The 20727-nt window shown below is 36.4% G+C and overlaps 1 protein-coding gene across 3 annotated transcripts in view; it reads right to left on the reverse strand.

Annotated features, from left to right (window-relative positions):
* Positions 1 to 20727, reverse strand: part of LOC149774839 (uncharacterized) — a 161024-nt gene that overhangs the window by 122961 nt on the left and 17336 nt on the right. For all 3 annotated transcript variants that reach the window (XM_089944687.1, XM_089944688.1, XM_089944689.1), the window contains exon 4: positions 3202 to 3332. In XM_089944687.1, the coding sequence (XP_089800813.1) occupies positions 3202 to 3332 (131 nt within the window). The remainder of the gene's footprint in view (positions 1 to 3201; positions 3333 to 20727) is intronic.

A 20727-nucleotide genomic window follows, 5' to 3' on the forward strand; every position in this document is an offset into this window, starting at 1 on the left:
AATTCACTATATTTGAGCTCAATTGCAATGATTAGTTATTCAAGCACCATCAAAATGGTGACTTCACCATCGACAGAAACAATGGCAGCTGCAGCTGGCAAAATTATTAATAAAGCCACTCAACAGAAACTTCGGATTCTGTGATTGCAAATCTGGCAATGGGGAGTGGACTGCAGTTGAAGACATGAGTGGTGAAACCACCATAAAGCCATCAGGCGAAGGTATTAGACAAAACCAATAATATTGAACAATGGCTCAATCCAAAGATTATAATCCCATATTTGACATGGTGCACCAGTGTTGGTAGATCGAACCAAAACAGATTTTCAATATCATCCATACCCATTCAGGGATAGTAATACATTAAAAATAGAATTGTAAGTGCAGGATAAGTCTAGGTTTTGTCTTCTAATTCAGGCATTTTTGGAAATTGTGGGAAAACAATTACAAAATGATGCTGATTGCATTGTTTACCATGCCAATACTCACAGTTGTTAAAAACAGAATTAGAGCAATTTTCAATAGTGCATGTTATTCCATCAATGGAAACAAAATCAAATCAAATCTGGACAATGTTGATGTTTCCATGATGTTTATTGGATCTGTCCAATACAGTGATAATTACATGAGAGCATCTGGACTGACTATTAAGGACACATCTGCTAATGCAGAGTCTGAATAGTATTCAATTAGGGTCCTCAACTCAAAATCATGCACGTAATGTTGATGCTGATGTTGTAGCATTAACAGTACTTATAACAATGGATTTGCACAGCATTAGGGACAACTTCATATAATCTCATTACAATTTTGGTATGCACTTTCCCTCTGTCACATATCTGGATTTTGCAGAGAAATTCACAAGGTTATTTTTGGGGTGAAATACATAATCACATTAACCCACATAACAACACCAATGATGCAGTATGGCATGGTGCAGGTGCTGCTGATCATGGAGTTTCATTGTAAACATTAGCATTGTGGATACCTGTGCTAACCCTTTGACTAACTTCAGAATCACATTTATTGGAACTTGTTTATAAAGTCAGGAACTGCGTTAATGATGTCATTTCTCACACATACCAGAGATGTGCACCAGCCAAGTAATATTATGATATAGTTTACATGGCAAATAAGTATTTAACATGGTCTTTCTAAATAAAAATGTGTTAATGGTGTTTCAACTTAGATATTAAGACAATGACCAAAATACAGAAGATGATGTTAGACAACTTAGAAGTGATTGAAGTTTCACTGTAGTTAAGCAGTCATCAGGAAGCCTCTGAAAAATTCAGATTAACTACAAAACCAATAAAAATGCACATGCATATCACAATATGTGGTCGTACATGAATCAGCATCAAAACATCGACACTGGTCAGAAAATTTCTCAACATCACTTAATGACATACTCTATTTATTACATTTCACTGGAACACTGAAGTTGTTTGGGCATTTTAATGTTGACATTTATTTTCATGCATGGTGATGCTGGTGGTGGTTACCAATGTTATGCCATGAGTCTTTCTGACAAGGCCTTATTGCTAGAAGCATAGAAGGTCGATAGATAGATAGACAGATAGACAGAAAGACAGATAGATAGATAGATAGATAGATAGATAGATAGATAGATAGATAGATAGATAGACAGCCAGAGAGATAGATAGATAGACAGATAGATAGATTATAAGATATATAGATATAGATAGATAGATAGATATATAGATAAACAGATAGATAGATTGATAGTATGCATGTGCCCATTAAACTGTTTTAAAATTATAGGATGGAGATCTTAAAAATTGACATGTTATGAGATCAACTTCCTATCCACTGTATTACAATCAAGGGTATGTGCTGAACATAAATAATTTATTTTCCTAGAATACAAAATGAAAATGAAATAGAAAATCATAGTATTACAAAAGAAATCCCAAAATAATCTGGTAATTACAGACACAAGTCCTAATATATTAAAGTCCTGAATAAAATTTAGTAGAAGTCCAAATTAACTCCAAAGCTGAAGGTGTTGACGTGTCTGTTGTAGCTTGTATAATGCTGATGTGCCAATAGTCTTTTGTTGAATTACAGTAATATAATTCGAGGTTTGAATTCACTATAAATTCCAGCAAATGTCTCTGTCCAGGAATTTTATCAAAAAAAATAATAACTTGAATTCAATTATTTGAAAAAATTAATTCCAGCCCAAAACTAATTATAGGAAGAACATATAATACAGCTTGAGTTTGCTAGATCTTGAAGCACCAATGAATTTTCCCTTCTGTGAGAAGATTATATAGTCTTCTGCCTGACCTCAGGTCAGTACTAGCACTTCTAAAAAAGAACAAACTATTACCTAATGTTTACAAAATAAAACATTATTTATCATAAGAAACATATTACTAAAATTAACAATAGAGAACCTAGATTAGGTCATGTAGACCATGTAAATTCCAATATTCTTGACCTAAACCCAAATAAACATATTTACTTCAGTCAATAATTATCTTTATATTAAACCTTACAAATATATAATATTTTTGCTATGTATTAGTTGTTGACAGAATAAAATATTTTTAAAAATTCAGGTCAAGTAGAAAATGAAGTCCAACATACAATGATATATTACAGCAGCATGTAATGAAATAAAAGAAATTAAAAATCTAACAAATAATGAAAATTAAATATAAATATACATAATTTTAAATTTCATATTCTAATCTTACTTAAATTATTGGTTTAATTCCCTTACTCTTACATATTTTAAGACCTAGATTTGTAACAATAAGCACAAGTCTAGGCATCCATTGTGATCAAAAAAGGTAATCAAATGAAGCAACACACTGATGTCTCTGTTGTGGACATTATAGCATCAATTATATGCCTCTCCATCAGATGCCTCTATCTGCAAAATACATGCTGAAAACCAAAATCTCATCATGATATAGATGGTAGAAAGACTTGTTTCCATTAGTTATTGATGTGATTTAGTTTAATCTCAATCTATCCCAATGCTGACTGCACCAGTTGCACTTAGCGCATTTCATGATGCTGATGATGATATAGTCATGTTTTCTATTGTGGTGGAAACAGGAAAACTCTGAAAAACCATGACCTTTGATACACAACCACTCTACCCTTGTACAGACCTGTAAATAACTGAGATGATTTCATTAAGAAAAGTAACACAGTAAGTCATACCTTGTAGTACCATTTGATGAATGGAGGAGGGTATGTACAGCCTGCGGTCTTGCACTGGAGTGAGAGATTGGACACAATCAGGTCTGTGGGTGCCTGCACATCTTTTGTGTATACTAGCTGTGAAGGCAAGGCTGAAAAAGAACACTGATGATAAGTAACCAGAGGAAAGAAATAAAGAAACATGTTAAAGGAAATACATGTACAATATTCCATCACGTTCATCCATACCCAACAGAAGATGCAAGACTTTACTATCTGTAAGTCATTATACATAGACTTTTAGGCACAACTTATAGAAAATTGGCCTGTGATATATAAAGACAAGTATAAGACTTGTGAGTGTGACTGGGCTACATAAAGACATGGGTATTAGGCTCATGACCAGGAGTAGGACTGGGATATATACAGACATGGGTAAAGCTTATGATTTGGGGTGGAACTGGGCATTGCTTATTGTCGCAAACCATTCCTCTTCTTTCAGTTATTACAGCCTTAACCTTTGACCTTTTCAACCAAAACCAATAGGGTTCTTCTTTCTCACTAGTGCAAGCCATCCACAAAGTTTGGTAGCCACAAGTAAGGAAAATCCCAAGTAATTCTATTTTTCTTCTTTGAGTTTCCTTGATTTTAGACTTCTTGAGGCAGAAATTGGTAGGCTTCTAGTATAACACAACCAGTTTTGCAAGCTGGAGGGAGCGTGCAGATTTAAAGGTGTAGGGAACATTGCATTCAGAAATAAATAACAAAGCTTGGTGTGACTGGTGATTTATGTAAGAAATGTAGTTTCATGCAATTTCAAGCAAAATCATCTTTTATACCATCAACAGTGGCCTTGCGGAACAATCTTATCCAAATATCATATCAGTAAAATGCCTAGTAGTCATTGAATGCTAGATATTATCCACACTAGATTGCAACGCAATTAAAAGCTGATCTTTACCATATTCAACTTGCTGACACTCAGTTTTGTTCCTGTGGTAGGATTGAAACCACCATGCATTTCTTCGTATTCTGTCCTGAGTAAGTAAAGTCAGCAAAGATCCAAGCTGATGAGAAAATTACTCTCAGTGCCATATCCTGCTGTTAGCTAAGATTTATTGCTTTGGGGAAAGGATGATGCAAATGAAAAGTATAGAATTCTACAATCTGTATAAAAATATATAACTGATACCAATAGCTTCCTGATAGTGAATGCTGTCATTGTGCCACTTTTCTCTCTTGCTCTCTCTCTCTCTAATCATTTTTCACTGTTAGTCACTCACAGGCGGCATTAGAAGCACGCGGGGCGAAGGGCCGACCATGACCACGCGGGGCCAAATTATTGTTATCTCGATTGGTATGCTACTGCAAATACTGATTATGTTTCAAGAAGCAGACTGAACTAAGTCGTTGTGGTATCTACAGGCTATCTGGGTACCTGGACAGGAATGACCATAAACTAGAGATAGACGGGACATCGCCCGCCTAGCCCAATGGCTCCTGCGCAACCCTGCAAATATTTGAAAAAATAATATCCAAGTTATCGGACAGCCATTACCTGCTAGTGGCATTGAGAAAATGGCTGCATCTGTCTGCATCTGTGCTACCACCTATTAATTGTGTGACTAAGTTGACTTTGCAACTTTGTGTGCATTGCATGCGACCTGTATCAGCGTTTCCAATTTACTGGAGAATATAGCTTGACAAACTCAGAAGGATGACCTTAGGCCTGAAGCACGGTCGCCCCACTTGCCACCCCAAAATTCCGTTTATGTAGTTACTGTTATGTTGAAATATATTGCAATACTTGTATTAGGTATGGAGACGGCTAATTAAAGTTGTCCAGGAGGAGTTACAATAACAAGATTTTCAAGATGATGGTCAAACTAGATGTCAGCACCAACTAGACATCACTAGAAGTCATTAAGTGAAAACTATTTGCTGACATGATGACCCATTCAGATCGAGTAGCAATAACAAGATTTAAAAGATGGCTGCTGTGGTGAAGATATTAGATATCAGATAAATACCATTTTCATTTAGAACCAATTCAACATCATAAGAAATCATCTAATGAAAACCAATGTCAAATGACTTCCTGTTCAGGAGGAGTGGCAATAACATGGTTTTCATGATAGTTACTGTTACAGCCATAGTGGCTGTTGGAACGTGACCATTTTCATTCAGAACCAACTAGGCCATGAGGAGGATGCGTGTAGTTTTATTGCAATCCGCAAAGTAGTTTAGGAGGAGTAGTTATAACAAACTTAATACATGTAATAATAATAATAAATAAATGCTTTATTTATAGAGGGTGACTCATTAGTCAAGGACTATTCTCCCTTGAGGCCCTCTAAGGAAAATATAACAACGCACATTATATGAAGATAGCAATAATTACTGTTTATTTTAAGTAGCTTAGTATTAAAATAGTAAATTCCATTATCTATTAGAGAAACACATCAATGGTCATGATATCTCTTCTTAAATACTTTAATATTTTCAGCAGATTTTACATGTAGTGGAAACCTGTTTCACATTATAAGCTGTACCAGATTATTGGGAGTTCTTTTTAAATTGCTCTGTTCATGGATCTGGTGCTAGAAGGTTTCCATCTGATATTGATCTCAACTGGTATTGTGTTGAAAAAGGCCTGAATAAGTCCTGAAGATACTCTGGTGCAGTTCCATGTAGACCTTTATATAAAAGCACTGCCTTGTGAAAATCTATCCTGTCATATATTGTGAACCATTTGAGTTCTGTAAATAATGCTTTTGAGGGATGATCAATAGATGCATCTAAAATTACACGTGCTGCTCACTTCTGAAGTTTATAAATCCTGTCAAGCACAGATTTAGCACAGTTTCCCCATACATTTGAACAATAATCCTTTGTTGGAAGAATATATGACTTGTAGTATAGACTGCAAGTTTCCATTGGTAAATATTTCTTGATTCTGCTCAGTAGGGCAATTTTGGATGACAGTGTTTTACAAAACTTGTCAATATGGTCATTCTATAATAAATTATTATCTATGGTCACACCTACAAGTTTTTCATGTTTGACATTTTCTAATGGATGATTATTTATTGCAAGAGATAGTTCTGGGTACCCTGACTTGTGTAGCTTTTGTGATGTCCCCAAAATCATACATTTTGTTTTAGCTTCATTAATCACCATCCTATTTTGTTGTGCCCAGTTTTGGACTCTAATAAGGTCTGAGTTTAATCTCATTGGGATAACTTCAGTATCAGAACTAGATGTATACAAGGTTGCATCATCTGCAAACAAATCTGTATCTGTGGATTCATTATTTAATGGTAGATCACTGAGAAAGAGGACAGAGCCCAAAACTGAGCCTTGAGGGACTCCTGAATGAATAGTGTGAGTTTGAGAGCTAATATTGCCAATGCTTACTTGTTGAGACCTTTGGCTTAGGTATGATCTAAACCAGTTTAAACAAGGATTGTCAAACCTGTAACAGTTCAACTTTTGCAGCAGAATTTCATGATCAACAAGATCAAAAGCTTTCTTGAAATCAAGGAAAACAATCCCATTCGTATGTCCATTATCCATTTCCTTCAGCCGAAGATCAATTAATTTGGTAAGTTCTGTTTGGCATGAGTGGTACTTTCTAAATCCTGATTGCGCTTTATGAAATAGAGAGTATCCTTATAGACCTGAATAGCTACATGCTTTTCAAATAATTTTGACAATACAGGTAGAATTGATATTGGTCTGTAATTTCCTGGATCCTCCTTTTCTCCTTTCTTAAAGATAGGTGTAACCTTTGCATATTTCAGTGTTTCTGGAAAATTACCACTCATTATACTTAAGTTTATGATATGTGTTAGTGACTTTGTTATTACTGGTGCAGCAATTTTAAGAATTTGTGGACCAATACCATCCAATCCAGAGGATATATTAATATTCACCTTAGTTAGCATATCAAAAACATCAGCTTCACTAACATTAGCTATTGAAAAATAATTATCATCAGGAATATTTGATCTTATAAATAACAGAAGAGCATCAAGTTCAATTGGTCTGTTAGTCTGGTTCTGAATACTGTTACTGGAGAATGCTTATGCAGAAACTGTTTAAAGTCCCTGTATTGTATTTCAATGTGGCAAACATTTCTAGATGATTTCGGAACATGTCTAGTTATACAGACTGGGTAGTGGTCACTCAGTGCATACACTGGCACATTAATTTCACTTATGTTTTCAGGTTTATTACATGAATTCCCTATATTTTCTTTCAAAGTTGAACCCTTGTATTTGGAGAGCCAAATTACCAGTATCATCGGAAAGAAAGGTTTCACATAGACCTAGAATATTGACTGATCTAGTTTGCTGTAATATTAACTTTATCTCATTCAGTTTAGGGAGGATTGTTGAATATTTAGGTTGATTACTTGCAGACCTCTTTTGAGAAGGCCAACGACATGATAATTTCAATCAGAGGATTGATTTTCAGACAAGGTAGTATGCAATGTATTGTTTTTAGACTTGACAGATTTATTTTCATCGCCTTAATTATTTACATAAATACATGAAGAAGATAACATACAAGATCCATCTGTTGTACTATGACCATATGTAGTGGACACATGAGAATGTTCAATATGGCCACTTATGCTAATGGACGGACATATAATAGACATTGGATTAGGGACAAAAACCATCCTTCAATCTCTTCTGATTTATGACTAGCAGAGTTGAAAAAAGTGCACAACTCTTCAGGAAATATTGATTAAAGTAATCCACTATAAACTGCAAGAAAAGCTGGATTATCAAAATTCTATCATACCATGGATGCACAGAGATTTTTCAATAAGTGCATCTTCAGATGATGACTATAATGTCAGTGTTACAAAATATGAAATGTCTGATTCCATTTTTGGGTGGTGGCTGAGAAAGGTGAAGTCACTTTTCAAGTACTTATCCAATGTCATGTGTCCTTGTAATCATAAAAATTGATGCAGGACAAGTAAAAGTTTCAAGTCACTTGCTCGGCAGGACAAGTAACAATTTGAAAATTATTCTTGTGCCATTTATATTTATCAAGTTCACAGCAACCAACTGAAAATGCTACAAGATTCTGTAGTGCTCTTTATTCAGCGGCAGGGTACAAAACGCAATTAGTTAACTCTAACAAAAGTGATTACTCAAAATAAATTTTCATATAACGACCACAAGATGTATACAATTTCAAGATCAAATGAAAACTTTGAGACTGTCAGTTTCTATCAATTGTACCATACTATTTTCTGGATTGCTTTAAATCTGGGACAATATTCCAGAAAATTAACCTGGGTCTTGTGTGAACCAGTTTGCTTGTTGTTGGTTTAATGACATTTTTGAGCACCTGATGGACTGTACATTCTGGCCAGTATATACGGTGGAGGAATAACCTAGGAAGATCCCAACAGGAACCACACATCCATGGGAAGGTAATGACAATCTTTATCTCATCCCATCAATGGCCAAGCCAAGACTAGAACCCACATAGACAGGGGAGATGTGAGTGCTCTGTAATGCATGTGCCTTTGACCACTCAGAAACACTTACACCCTTTGATAAAACATTATGTATATATTATTGTATATTTACACACATACCATTATTACTGCCAGACAGTTTCTTCTTCTTGCTCCATCATTTACTGTCTCTTCCTTCTATTTAGAACATAATAACAAAAGACTGAGTCCTTGAAACCGGCTTGTGTTCATGAATATAGGTAGCGGTCATTCTTATTTTCATTATGGTATATTTAATGATGCAATATTGCATCATAGAACTGTAACATGATCCGATTTCTTGGAAATGTTTAAAATGAAGATGATGTAATCATAATGCCATAACAACTTTACAAATATTATAATAATTTTAAAATCAGAAAATACTAACCCATGAAGTTTGATACACTTATTCTACTAACACTTCTTAGTGTCCAGAACCAGTTTTTTTACTAATGAATTGTATTTTTGTAGAATATTTTTCAAAAGATTTTGTGTCATTCCCCCCTTTGACCCGACACATATGTCAAAATAATAGAAAAGTTGTCAGTATCACAAAAGTTTTTTTAAAAAATGGTTATGGATGCTACAGAATTTTCTAAAGTTCCTTTTTAATGTTTGTGTGATTTAGATTTTTAACGCAGCTTTAACATTTTTTTAGTCATATCGCTATGATGCCTGCAGTGTGGCATTTTACAGTGATGTCTAGCACTGGGGCATCATCCCACAGACATGTAGTATGATGTCCCACCCAGTCACATTATCCTGACACCAGGACGACCATTCCTAAACTAACCTCTCAATGATGAGTGCCTATCGAGGCAGCTGTAAGTACCATTTGTATAAGTCATTGGTATGACGCAGCTAGGTATTGAACCCATGACTTCCCACATCTGAGGCAAACGTTCTAACCACTAGGCCACCAGAGCAGTTCCTTTTTTAATGAAATAAGAGCACAGATATTTTTTTATAGGTTTTGTGTGTTAAAAATGTTGGTTTACTTGATATATACAATCACAAATTAGTATCCAATGATGCTAATTAAATGGTAAATATTTTTTCCCATAGATATGTGCATGCCATATAACAAAAAGGGTATATTAGAATGTTAAAAATAAAAAGAAAGTACATATCTCATTCTTCATTCTATATTTTATATGAATTTTCAATTTTTTTATTAATTTTGGCATGAAATTTTTTATACATTTTCCTTTCAGATGCAAAAAATCTTGAAGATTGTTTTTTATCATAGAATAGACTAATACACTGTTGAAAAATTGGAATTTTCAGACTGCACAATACCCCAAAATGGCCATTTTTTGTGGAATATTTTTGGATTACAACAAAAACTTTAATCGCTACCTATTAAACTTAAGATACAGTTAGGTGACATATTTTCACATGTTTGAAATCATAAACTTGAAACTAGTTCATAAAAATGTGTCTGCAAGAGGGACATAATACACAACAATTACAAAGAGCCAAACACGGTTTTTGCCATATAGTTTTTTTTACACCACTGTATGTAAAATAAAAATGCAATATAATGTAATAATTTTTTATTTTATCACACCCTTATTCATAACTGATATCCACTTTGTGCATTCATCAGATACAAGACCTTATTAATAGTTATTTTATGCTAAAGTAATGGGGAAAAAGTGCCTTTCCCAATGAAACACTAGGATAACCTAAGCACCTGTGATGTGTGGATTACATGTTTGTTCATCAAACAACTGATCTACCACAGTTGCTAAGGAATGGTAAGAAGGCACATGTGATCTTGATGTAAGATAAGAACTGTGTGTTTCTAGGTTTGGTACTATTTGAATGCTATTTATCTGAAATTATATAATATGTTTGTGTCTCCTAATGATGTTTATATATGGACTAAAATATCTTTCACTTTTGCACCCCATGTATCAGCAAATAGCAAAACTCAGATCAGATACATGACCTACAGAGTGGTAACAAACAATTTCTGACAAATGAACTGACATACAACTGACAGGCACAGGGATGTGCTGTATCTCAACTTCACTGTCAGATGAATTAAACATTGTAAAAGACATGGTCAAGTGATGTTTTTATTATACTACTCATGGACTTTTTAAAAATAACTCAATATGCTTATGGAGATTATTTAAGCAGGGTGACTTCAATTTTTTTTTCAAATTGTGGTACCTGTCAGTAGATATATCAGTCTCTCAACGGGCAAGGGAAAACTAACATGGAAAAAAGTGCTGCTCGGTGGACAAGGGAAAATAAGCATGCATGGGGATTTGAAGAGCAAAAGTGCCACTTAGGGGACAAAAAGGTTTCTAGGGACAAAAGGGTTTATATGGACAAATGGGAAGGGTAATGATAAAAGGTTTTAAATTAGAAATGAAAACACAGAACAAGCAGACATGTACATACAACATTGAGACAAACACACATTTTGTGACAATAGTGAAATGGTTATCTTTTCAAGGGAGTTGAGTGGACTTGAAAACGGCCATTGAGGTTTGTTAACCAACATATGCCACATCTCATCGATCTTCTTTTCCTCAGACATCATCTCACAGGAGGTCTACACAGCAAGACTTTCTTGAAGCAACCCTATCTATCCAAATAAATCCTTCTCTTCTAAATAGCTGTTTCCAGACTCTTGGTGATGGTGAATTTCATGTACATCAGCCAGTTTAAATTGAACGGCATCCCCATTCCAAGTGTGGATGCTTCCACACTTGCTAACATGGTATAGGCCTTAATTGGACTTTTGAAAGGTCAACATTCTAGGCAACTTGATCATGGTTCAGAACAAGTGAAACCATGATATAAGTGGCTTGTATTTATAGTCTAAGGTAAGATCAAAACAGATTGAAATGTTTCACCAATCTAAAGTTGCGTTATAAAATTCAGACAGACCAGGGAGTCTGTCTCTCTTCCAATCAGAAGAAAGCGCCAAGTGACATCACATGTAGTACATAAATGCATAAACTTTTTAAACAGCAGAAAGAAGCATAACAAGCATTTGTGATTCAACATCAGCAATATGAAGAGGAAAAAAAGAAAATGTGAAGAAGAGAAGAGAAAGTGTGATGGAGTAGGACAGAAAAATGACAGTGAAAACAAAACATTGTGTGTGCTACAATACATTCTGACATAGTTAAGATATCTAAGACAAATGTATTCAACTTCTTTAACTCGACCCAAGATAAAAATACCTTTATATGCCAAGCACTCCACCCTAACCATCACTTTCACTGAGGAACCATCAGCAGCAGTGACTACCAAAGCATCCACAGTAGTGGGAGAAGAAGTAGGACTTAGACATGGTACTGAAAGGGCTTAAGAAAATTAAAGCTCATAATGTCAAGTCCATAAGTTTGTCACAAACAAACACCGAATGGTCCTTTTCAGGGCCACCCACATCTTTGGAAAGATATACTACCCAAAGATTCCAAATCAAGTAAATCTTACATACCTTTTCCACACGTTGTTTGAAAGGTGTGTATGAGCGTGAGTGCATGCGTGTTTAACCATAATATACAAAAATAAAAATACAGAAACACATATATTTTCTTTTGGATATATTCTCTATTTTGAATCTAGTGAAAATTTCACAACACATCATGAAAGTCCATTTTCATCTTTCACTCTCTGTCTCTCCTGAATTTCTTCTGAATTTCTTCACCAGCACAGGTTCTTTCACATCTTCACTTTCTTCTCATCTTCTTTTCTTGTATTTCTTGATGGGAATGGGTTCTTCATTTTCTAAAGACCTCTCCTCATCTTCTTCTTATTTTTGTTTGCTTCTTCTCTTTTTTCTTATAGCACCCTGAAGAACAATGTCCTTTCTCCTTACAATAACAGGTATCTTGACTTTTTTCTCCCTTTTCTCCCTTTTCTCTGTTGTTCCTTTGCTTTCATGATGTGGAGGCTCTGAAGCCGAATGTCCTTTCTCCTGAAAGATATAGATGTATCTTGATTTTTATTGTGAGGAGGAGTGTTCTTTCATCTTCCCTGAAATATAATTTTGTATAATGTTCCTGAAAGCTTTGACCAGATGGGTAAACTGTGCTGACTCTTCCATCTTGACTGTTTGAGAGCTGATTGAATATTCTGACTCTAAGACAATAACCCACTAACAAATGCACCATTTCAGTGAAAAATGAGAAGAAAGTAAGAGGCAATAGCGTGAAGTATTGCCCCACACACAAGATGAAGTACTGGCTCAAATCCATGTGAGCAATTTTGAAGACAACATGAGTGAGGCTAAATCAGCACCCTCGATGTATCCCCATGACCAGAGAGTCCACCATGAATGAACACCAGTCAGTAGCTGCTGAAACTTACCACATTCAAGAGACAAAAAAAACATCTGAACAAAGCCACAAAATCAAAAATAGTCTTGGCAAAAGCTCAAAAATCGGTCAAGGCCAAAGAACAAAAAGAAGAACTCCTGTCGCAGTAGGCAGGCATATCAAAGAGACTGCCTGTTGCATTCCTGAAATTAATAAACTTCAAGATGTCTTGGCTCCATGCTACACAATAAAAGTGTACCCACAAGTAGTTTGCAGATATCTGGTGTTTCCATGGCTCAATTTCCCAGACAGAAAATATATTCAGGCATGTCATCATCAAGAAAATTTTGATGCCATTAACAAATTTCTTGGCTACCAACAATACTGTGAGAAAGGTGACCAATGATTTAATACTTGGGATCAAAACATTAACTACAGCGAGAGAGAGAGAGAGAGATGTGGGGATGTTTAGAGTCTAAACCCTGCATTACTGAAGGAAATGAACGAATTCATTGCACAGGGTTCCAAGCTATCCTTTTGCAGTCCTATGTGCAATGAAAAACACAATATGACATAAGGTAAACAATAAAAAAGTGCCCTGCACAAATATTGACACTATACCCAGCAAAGTCCTCAATGCAGCATGGCATGGCCTTCTCTACTACTGTACTACTACCATGGAAAGTGATGCAGTGGATATACCATCCTACGGATGTGAAAGTAATGCACTGCATACACCATCCTATGGATGTGAAAGTGATGCACTGCATACACCATCCTATGGATGTGAAAGTGATGCACTGCATATACCATCCAATGGATGTGAAAGTGATGCACTGCATACACCATTATATGGATGTGAAAGTGATGCAGTGCATATACCATCCTATGGATGTGAAAGTCATGCTGTGCATACACCATCCTATGGATGTGAAAGTGATGCACTGCATACACCATCCTATGGATGTGAAAGTGATGCACTGCATACACCATCCAATGGATGTGAAAGTGATGCACTGCATACACCATTATATGGATGTGAAAGTGATGCAGTGCATATACCATCCTATGGATGTGAAAGTGATGCACTGCATACACAATTCTATGGATGTGAAAGTGATGCAGTACATACACCATCCTATGGATGTGAAAGTGATGCAGTGCATACACCATTCCAAAGATGTGAAAGTGATGAAGTGCATACACCATACTATGGATGTGAAAGTGATGAAGTGCATACACCATACTATGGATGTGAAAGTAATGAAGTGCATACACCATCCTATGGATGTGAAAGTGATGCACTGCATATACCATCCTATAGATGTGAAAGTGATGCACTGCATACACCATTCTATGGATGTGAAAGTGATGCACTGCATACACCATTCTTTGGATGTGAAAGTGATGAAGTGCATACACCATCCTATGGATGTGAAAGTCATGCACTGCATAAACCATCCTATGGATGTGAAAGTGATGCAGTGCATACACCATCCTATGGATGTGAAAGTGATGTTGTGCATACACCATCCAAAGGATGTGAAAGTGATGCACTGCATACACCATTTTATGGATGTGAAAGTGATGCTGTGCATACACCATCCTATGGATGTGAAAGTGATGCAGTGCATATACCATCCTATGGATGTGAAAGTGATGCACTGCATACACCATTCTATGGATGTAACAGTGATGCAGTACATACACCATCCTATGGATGTGAAAGTCATGCTGTGCATACACCATAGAATTGTGTATGCAGTGCATCACTTTCACATGGATCTGAAAGTCATGCACTGCATAAACCATCCTATGGATGTGAAAGTGATGCAGTGCATACACCATTCTATGGATGTGACAGTGATGCTGTGCATACACTATCCTATGGATGTGAAATTCATACAGTGCATATACCAGTGCATACACCATCCTATGGATGTGAAAGTGATGCAGTGCATACACCATCCAATGGATGTGAAAGTGATGCACTGCATACACCATTCTATGGATGTGAAAGTGATGAAGTGCATACACCATCCTATGGATGTGAAATTCATACAGTGCATATACCAGTGCATACACCATCCAATGGATGTGAAAGTGATGCAGTGCATACACCATCCTATGGATGTGAAAGTGATGCAGTGCATACACCATCCTATGGATGTGAAAGTGATGCACTGCATATACCATCCTATGGATGTGAAAGTGATGCACTGCATACACCATCCTATGGATGTGAAAGTGATGCTGTGCATACACCATCCTATGGATGTGAAAGTGATGTTGTGCAGACACCATCCAATGGATGTGAAAGTTATGCAGTACATACACCATCCTATGGATGTGAAAGTGATGCAGTGCATATACCATCCAATGGATGTGAAAGTCATGCTGTGCATACACCATAGAATTGTGTATGCAGTGCATCACTTTCACATGGATCTGAAAGTGATGCAGTGCATACACCAACCTATGGATGTGAAAGTGATGCACTGCATACACCATTCTATGGATGTGAAAGTGATGAAGTGCATACACCATCCTATGGATGTGAAAGTGATGCACTGCATACACCATTCTATGGATGTGAAAGTGATGAAGTGCATACACCATCCTATGGATGTGAAAGTGATGCACTGCATACACCATTCTATGGATGTGAAAGTGATGAAGTGCATACACCATCCTATGGATGTGAAATTCATACAGTGCATATACCAGTGCATACACCATCCAATGGATGTGAAAGTGATGCAGTACATACACCATCCAATGGATGTGAAAGTGATGCCGTGTATCCACCATTCTATGGATGTGAAAGTTATGCACTGCATACACCATCCTATGGATGTGAAAGTGATGCACTGCATACACCATTATATGGATGTGAAAGTGATGCACTGCATACACCATTATATGGATGTGACAGTGATGCACTGCATATACCATCCAATGGATGTGAAAGTGATGCACTGCATACACCATCCTATGGATGTGAAAGTGATGCAGTGCATACACCATCCTATGGATGTGAAATTCATGCAGTGCATACACCATCTGATGGATGTGAAATTCATGCAGTGCATACACCATCCTATGGATGTGAAATTCATGCAGTGCATACAGCATCTGATGGATGTGAAATTCATGCAGTGCATACACCAGTGCATATACCAGTGCATACACCATCCAATGGATGTGAAAGTGATGCAGTTCATTGCTAACATATAACATAGAATTGGATTTTTAACATAGCTTTAATAATTTTTCAGTCATATCACATACATATAACATGACAATTAACTGCTTTTCATGGTCATGAGATGCCATGTACATACCACCCCATGGATATCATTTATGACTGTGCAAACTACCCAGATACCTTCATGACTGACGGTACTAATTCAGTTCCCATTGTAAACCTATTGAAGCACCACAATATTCAAACTTCAGTAACTTTAAATTTCTGAGCGCTCATGATCAAACCTATATATATCAGTATAGATGAAATCTGGATGACAGCTTCTGTGTAGAGAAAAGGATATGAGCTTTGGCATATTCTGGACCTACATGTGTTTGAAACATGTGCTTTCAATTCTGCACCAAAGAGTCAGGTGCTAATTTCAGTAATGAGTGATCAAAACTCAAGACTATTAAAGGTCTGAAATTCCATCAATAAAACAACGTTGCTATCTTTTTAAGTTATTACTAGGATAAGCTCTCAAAAGATTCTTTTAACTACAAAATAACTTTCATTATCAACCAATCCTAGCCACCCAAACCCATACATATTTTATGTTCACCCATTTCCAGGCTGGTTCCCATTTTTCATACAATTAGTACCATGTGTCCTTCAACCGTCAAAGAAGAATACATGTTACCTGTGGCTTTGCCTAAAGTCGGTTCCAAATATTCAAATGGAAATGGCCTAAATATCTGAATGAACCTACATCCAAACAACTAGCCAAAGTTGGATTTGTCAACTTGGGAGAAAAGAGATAAAATCAAGTGCTTCTCTTCTGGTGTGTCATTTCATGAATGGAAGCAGAAAGACTTGGCATACATGGACAATGCTAGATGGTCTTGCAATTTCTCTACCTTCCTCTGGTCAGACCCAAAAAGTAATAACATCTTAATGAACAGTATACATGAGAACATTCGTTGTTTGCCTTTGGAGCTAATAATTTGTATTTACAGAGAGTTTCTCAAGATACAAGTGAAACGCAAAGACCAATTGTATTCTTTACAATACTTTTAACCACTGGTATCTGAGTGCTATATGAGATTTGGTTCCTTTGAATATGTGATTCAAATGGTCAGACACTGATCAAGCATATAAAGATCAGACTTTGAATGTCATGATGTCTGCTTACAAGGTGAAAGTGGTACACAGAATTCCAAGGGACATACCAAACTTGGAGGATATGCAAAAAAAAAATTGTATCGCTTCAAGAACAGACTTCTTCATGGCATGTACACTTGGATCAATAATACTGTACATTGACTTGTTTGTATTCCGCTTTGGGTCTTCTGATTTGCATCTTATTGACATGCTTAGTCATTTATCTCTTAGCTGTGTCTAGGTATTTGAAGTCTATTTGGAAACATTAAATATGTCTTAAAAGTATCAAACCTCTTGTGATATCAGTGTTATTCTCAGAATGCTTAACACTACATCTCCTCTAACTCTCCTCTCAAAGTTAAAAAGTTAGTGAGGCACTGTATCTTTGTCATCATGTTGACTGCTTCACCTAAGGTTCAGGTAAAACCAAATTTGTCAAAGGCATAATTTAACACAAAGACCATTTGATGGATCATCCACCCAATGTACCGCGGTGTTACAAAGAGTGTCAATTGGCTTACACCCTACTTCAAGAAAGTCAAGGTGAATCCATTGTCTTTGCTGAAGGCATTCCTCACAGAGATGATGGGATCATGTCTGACTCATGTCAAACAAATCTGGTCATCTTTGATGACATGTTAGGACAAGCCAAGGAAGAAATTAAACTTTGGTTTACAGGCAAAGTGCATCAACATAGTGCCAGTATAATTTACAAAACACAACATTTGTTTTGACAAAATAAAGCCCATCGTACCATCAGTCTCAATGCCCACTACATGGTCTTGTTTAAAAGTCCCTGAGATAAATCTCAAGTGCAGGTGTTAGCTAAACAGTTAAAAATTTCTTGGCTGACTTATGCACACAACAATGCCACTCAAAATCTCAAACCTTCTTACCTGCCAATTCAAAGCCCACCATTCCAAGTATTTGAACTTTTGTACTCATTTGTGTCACAGTTGGTGCCAAGAAGGAGGACCTGTCATTTACATGTCCCCACTGGCATTAAAAAATTCTATATAAACATCCCACACTTCTTTTTAGATTCACACTGTCATCAACATGACTTCCTTTCAATCTCATCTTCCAGCTAAACTGATTCATGCCCTGTAGTTCAGTCTAATTTGTTAGATGCCAGTATCAGCGAAGTCTTACAGTGGTTTATGCTCACAGCACATCAATTATTTCAAGGCATCATCAACATCCCTCATCAAACCAAATGCATTTTTGAAAAACATAAAGCAATCATGTCATAAGAGGCAAATCCATGAATCGATACCCAAACCAAAAAACCAAATCATTTTGAAACCTGTGGGTATCAGATCTCTAGGCAGTGTCATCATTTGTTCACTCTTGAAATGGATCCTAATTTCCAAGCAGCCACCCAGAAAATATCTTCTCCTGAAAGATGTTCCAAGAATAAGAGCAGTGGTGCCATGAACAGGGCACACACCAAAAATACGAAAAGCCCCAAGAAAATAAATACCTGAAAGGGTGTTAAGGGATGAATTTAATGTTTGTGTACTCTGATGTGGTGGAGTAGATGTGGGAAAAATATTCCATTTTCAAAAGAAAAAATCATGGTGAAACAATATTTTCGAAAAAAATTCTCTAGCAACTTGTTAGTTCTCCTGTGTACCAATGAGTCACCTCACAACAAGGACATGTTTTAGAAGATATGCTCAAATCCACTTTTTGTACAGTCACTCCCATCTTAAAACCAATGGTGACATGAGAACTGCACACTTCAAAAGATGCCGCTTTGATGCAAGGAAAAGATTTTCTCCAAAATGTCATTATCAACATACAAAGTCCCAAAAAAGCCTTCATGATATCAAGCAAAAATACATTGCTTCAAAATGGAAGAACCTTTTGGCTTGCCGAGAGACCCCTATAAATGCACCGCACGCTGCTTGCCAAGGCATTCCTTTCTCTTCCATGCCACAGCAAGGACAAGGCAGAAAGAGACATCAAAATCCTTCAAAGGTCATAAACACACTGGAAGAAAGACTAAGTGAAAAACAGCTATAGAATTAGTCGCTTTAGTTATTAAAGAAAAAAAATGATGCATCAAGAATGTTCCAAGTCATAACTGGATCCCTTTGCCAAGCCACCTACCATGATGATGATGCAAGAATCCCAATATATAGAATTTCATCCCATCTCCTCTTTCATTGCATGTCATCTCTGACTACCTTAGCCCCTATCAAATATGAAATCAAAGCTCAGACCAAAATTTTGCATCGATCTGAATAATAGTTACTGGTACCTGAAAGTCAAAGTTCTCAAAATGGACAAAAGCACTCCAGCTGTCAATACCAGAACAGCTCTCATCAACATGAATAATTACCCCGTACCGAGCATACCTAGAAAATTTCCTGACATCTGGAAAAGAAGCACAAATCTGTTTGCTTATATTGTATGGAAACTTGACACAATGGAGAAGTTCAATGGCACCGACTTGATAAAAGAGAAAGATAATGGCCACAATGTTGGATTTAATGATCATCAAACAAAATCAAAAAAGGGTGCAGTTTAAAACTGATGGATAATTTGCATTTGGACAAATAGTTGCAAGTCAAGTATTTGTTGAATGGAGCAGATGTCTTCCTGTGACTTAATCAAAGTACCAGATTTCCATTTGATGGCTAAGTCTGATGAGTACCAAACAATAAAAAACAGACTCTACATGTGCTATGTCAAAAGTCACACTTTCAGCAGAATGACAGCTAGGTAACTGATATGATGAATGGAAGTGAAAACCTCTACCACTGCCTCATAACTTCAATCTAATATGAAAGATTATCTTTTCCAAGGACAGTTATCCGAACATTTACTCATCAACATCATCAACAATGCAGTCCTCAGTGGAGTCATCAATACAAATCCTTTTGAGTTTCAACACTACAAAGTGTCCAAGATAGAAGTCAGTCGAGAGGATCAGAACTTGTGTGCCTGAGGTCATACTTGTCCCTGTATGAAACCAAACAGCAGCCACATATGACAATTATGCATGAGGGTATGCTTTGTGGGCCTTTGATTTCACTCCTGACCAAGGCAGCAATGAGGGACATTTCCACCCTATAAAATCAGACTAACTTTGCAGAGCCGCATGAAGATATGGTGAACATCATCTTGTATGCAGAATTTCACATCATACTATGGAAATCAACAGCTTAAGAGAAGTGATTCTAGACTATTAGCATATGAGTAATCAATGAAATAGAATATGAAGATGTGGGTGACAACCCTGAACAAGATGAGAAAAAGAAACTGCAGAAGAAAAAGCAAAAGAGACTGTCATGGTGTCGATATGGAAAGAATAAGAACAACATTTAGTCTAGTGTTTTGCAATAAACCTGGCTGAAAGAATTTATGGGTCTTACCACAGA

The sequence above is a fragment of the Sinohyriopsis cumingii genome, unplaced genomic scaffold (genome assembly GCF_028554795.1).
Source record: "Sinohyriopsis cumingii isolate HCF-2022 unplaced genomic scaffold, ASM2855479v2 utg000127l, whole genome shotgun sequence".
In the NCBI taxonomy this organism is placed as follows: domain Eukaryota; kingdom Metazoa; phylum Mollusca; class Bivalvia; order Unionida; family Unionidae; genus Sinohyriopsis; species Sinohyriopsis cumingii.